General features: G+C 56.9%; 1 protein-coding gene across 1 annotated transcript; it reads right to left on the bottom strand.

Moving 5' to 3' along the window:
• Positions 1–1,004: 1,004 nt before the first annotated feature.
• On the bottom strand, positions 1,005–3,851 carry LOC119348977 (calcium-transporting ATPase 7, plasma membrane-type-like). The gene has a single exon (XM_037616987.1). It carries the CDS (start codon positions 3,392–3,394, stop codon positions 1,163–1,165), a length of 2,232 nt encoding a protein of 743 aa, XP_037472884.1. The 5' UTR covers positions 3,395–3,851; the 3' UTR covers positions 1,005–1,162.
• Positions 3,852–4,061: the final 210 nt, after the last annotated feature.

Genomic DNA, 4,061 nt, shown 5'->3' with positions numbered 1-4,061 from the left:
GGGGGCAATTTTAAGCCTTTTGAGAACACATTTCCTTATGACCCTATTGTGGCAATATTCAAATTGTGTTATAACTTGAATGATCAAGGCATATTGCAGGAAAGCCGAGATAGAGGAAACTTCAAGGAGTCGAGAATATTAAGGAGGTAATGCGTGGGGCGTATGCAAGAAGCCATGGATGAAGTCAGATGATATTCAGAATTTGCGACGTGACCTTCGACGATGTGATAGTTGTTCGTCCTCCTCTTATCTGTCAACAGCTTTTGAAAGAAGAAGCGTTTAAATTATTTACCAACCTTAGATTTAAAATACCATTGGACTCATTCTGACCAACTGGCTTGGTAATGTCAAGATGGATACTTCCAGGGAAGATAGGAGGGAACTGATGCGCTGCAACATTGTCAAAAGTTTGATTCTGGAATAACGGAAAATGTAAGCATATTCAGAGGAACAAGCAAAGGGAAAAGCCAATCAGATCTTAAAAGTATTAATCTGGAAGAGATATGCAAAAATAATAATATTATCCACGCTTAGTTTCAGAGCTATCCCACCTAAAAAGGACCAACGTGTGTTTGATTGAACATCTAGAACGGACACTATCTTACGACTGACAGCCGAATTGTGATTACATTAGGTGTAGTCATGCTGACATTCAGCTTGTTCCCTCGGTCAACACGGTAGCCAGCTTGCCACGTTTCGGCGCGAAATCACGCCTTAAATTTCTGTACTTTGAATGGAAGATTTTAGAAACACCGATGAACAAAAGAGATATAATTGTACTCCCTCTGTCCGGAATAACTTATCATCAAAATAGATGAAAAAGGATGCATCTAGAACTAAAATACATCTAGATACATCCGTTTCAATGACAAGTATTTTCGGACGAAGGGAGTATTATATAAGATTCGACAAATGACGAGTAACTGCAGTTCGACAAATAATTACTGTATACTAAACAAATGAACAAAATAAATATATTTGTATTATATAAGATTCGACAAATAATGAGTAACAATTTATGAAAGAATCGCCTAAGCTATGTGAAATATGAAAACTGCAGTTCGACAAATAGTTACTGTATGCTAAACAAATGTATGAAAGAATCACCTAAGCTATATGAATTGTGAAATATGAACACTGCGGTGCGGTATGAATGAATGCATCATGAGGATTTCCGGCGTGTGAGGATGTCATGGAGAGTCCGGTCCGGCACGGGGATGAACTTGACGGCCCAGCCGATGGGCCACGACACGGCCGCGATGGCGAGGCAGACGCCCCACTGCCCCAGCCCCAGCCTCTTGGTGCCGGCGAACCTGGTGAGCACCTCCACCATGACCACCTGCAGGACGAGCGTGACGGCGATGATGACGAGGAACATCTTGTTCTTGAGTACCCCGGCGAACACGTTCTTCTTCTCGATCTCCCGCGCGTTGAACTCGTTGAACACCTGGCAGAGCACGAAGGCGTTGAAGATCATGGTGCCGTTGCTCTTCTCGTCGGTGCCGAAGACGTCCCGCCCCCGGTACTGGAGCGCCAGCAGCACGGCGATCTGGAATGCCGCCTGCGCCGCGAGGTTGCGCCACATTGCGTTGCTGATGAGCGGCGCCGTGCGGCCGATGGGCGGCCGGTCCATGAGCGCCTTGGTGGGCGTGTCGGTGGCCAGCGCCAGAGCGCCCATGGTGTCCATGATCAGGTTCACCCACAGGAGCTGCACGGTGGTGAGCGGCATCTTGCCCGTGGTGATCGCCGACACGAAGTTGATGACGAGCGCCGCCACGTTGACGGTGAGCTGGAACTGGATGAACTTCTGGATGTTGTTGTAGACGCAGCGCCCCCACCGCGTGGCCGTCACCACCGTGTCGAAGTTGTCGTTGAGGATGATGATGTCAGAGCTCTCCTTGGCCACCTCAGTACCCTGCACGCCCATGGACAGCCCCACGTCCGCCTCCTTGAGCGCCGGCGCGTCGTTGGTGCCGTCGCCGGTCACGGCCACCACGTGCCCCTTCTGCTTCAGCCGCTGCACCAGCGCCAGCTTGTCCAGCGGCAGGGACCGCGCCATCACGCGGATCCTGTCCACGAGCTCCAGCTGCTGCTCCGGCGACATGGCGCGGAACTCGTGCCCCTCGATGACGATGCCGCTGGGGTCGTTGCTGGATATGATGCCGCACTCCTTGGCGATCGCGCGGGCCGTGAGGATGTTGTCGCCGGTGACCATCTTGACGGCGACGCCTGCCTTCGTGCAAGCTTCAATGGCGGCCTTGACCTCTGGCCGACACGGATCCTTCAGCCCGACGAAGCCCAGCAGTGTCAGACCGTCGTCGTCGATCTTTGATTGCTCAGTAGTGCTGTTGAGTTGCTTGTAGGCGAAGGCGATGCACCGGAGGCTGCCGACGGCCATGTCGTTGATCACCTTTTCAAGGTTCCTCCTCTGCTCCACCCCGAGTTGGCGCGCCGCTCCGTCCGTGTCCACGTACATCGAGCAGTTCGCCAACACCATCTCCGCGGCGCCTTTCCAGTGCGCGACCACCCCGCCGGTAGCGTTGTCCCTGATCATCACGCCGCTGCGCTTCTTGTCCGAGTTGAAGGCCTCAACGTGCAGCACCTTGCAGCTCCTCTTCAACGCGTCGGCGTCCATGCCAAGGTCCGCCACGGCCCACGACAGCAGCGCCTTCTCCGTCGGGCTGCCTGTGATCTCCGGCGGCGACACGTTGTCCGGCTTGTAAACGCTTCCTGTGGTGTTGAGTCCAGCTCCCTGGCAGAGCAAGCTGACGACGCTCCCGGCGATCGCCGTGGCACCTCTGGGCTGGTCGGTGCCGACCCAAAACTCGGTCACCTTCATCTGGTTGAGCGTCAGCGTTCCGGTCTTGTCGGTGCAGATGGCTGTGACGGATCCCATTGTCTCGCACGCCGACAGGCGCCGCACCAGCGCGTTCTCCTTCACCATCCTCTTCATGGAGAAGGCGAGCGTGAGCGTCACCGCGAGCGGGAGGCCCTCGGGGATGGCGACGACGATGATGGTGACGGCCTGCTGGAAGATGACGACGAGGGAGCTGAACACAGCGTCGAAGGTGACGTGGCTCTTGTTGAACAGCGGCTTCCCCTGGTCGTCCTTGGTGCTGCCGGTGAAGTGGCGCGCGGTGAGCACGGTGAACACGAGCACCGCGACGGCGACGCCGATCTTGCCAATGCTTGAGGTGAGGCGCTCGAGGCGCTGCTGGAGCGGCGTTGGCTCGACGGTCTCCTTGGTTATGCTGCTCATCATCTCGCCCCACAACGTGTCGGTGCCGACGGCGGTGACGAGCATTCGGCCGTAGCCGTCGACGATCTTCACGCCGCCGGTGAGGAAGGGGTTCTTCTCGGCATCGATCTCGATCGGGTGGGGCTCGCCGGTCATGCTCGACTCGTCCACCTGCAGGCTGTGACCCTCCAAGAACACCCCGTCCGCTGGCACCGAGTCGCCGATCTTGAGTATCACCACGTCGCCGACGAGGATATCGAATATGGAGACCTCCTGCCTCCGGCCGGCGCGGACTACGGTCACGGCGATGTTGTCGGACTCGCTGGCCAGCTTGTCGAACCGCTTGGCCTGGCTGTGGTTGCTGACGGCGGACACGGCAGCGACGAGAAACACGGCGAGGAAGATACTTACACCGTCGTACCAGCCGTCCTTGAGGCCGTGCTCCTTGATGCCGAAGCCAAGGGAGACGACGGCGCAGACGAGGAGCACGATGAGGAAGACGTCCTTGAGCGCGTCCCAGACGTGGCTGAAGAAGCTCTTGGGCCTGGGCTTGGGGTACGTGTTCCCGCCGAACGACTCCCTGCGGCGCCGCACGTCGTCGCCGTCGCCGCGGATGCCGCGCTCGGCGTCGGATGCCAGCGCGGCCGCGATGCCGGCGCCGCCCCCGAGGCGGCGGAAGCAGTCGTCGCGCTTCTCCTTGACCAGGCCCTTGAAAAGCTCGTCGTCGGCCGCGACGGAGAATGCGGCGGCGTTGGCGTTTCCGGACGAGTCGGCGGCATCGGAGTCGCTGCCGTCGTGGTGGATCTTGATGGCTACGTAGGAG

Source organism: Triticum dicoccoides, chromosome 1B, assembly GCF_002162155.2.
Source record: "Triticum dicoccoides isolate Atlit2015 ecotype Zavitan chromosome 1B, WEW_v2.0, whole genome shotgun sequence".
Classification (NCBI taxonomy): domain Eukaryota; kingdom Viridiplantae; phylum Streptophyta; class Magnoliopsida; order Poales; family Poaceae; genus Triticum; species Triticum dicoccoides.
The sequence above is the reverse complement of the archived record's forward strand: the minus strand, read 5'-3'. Positions and strand labels throughout refer to the sequence as shown.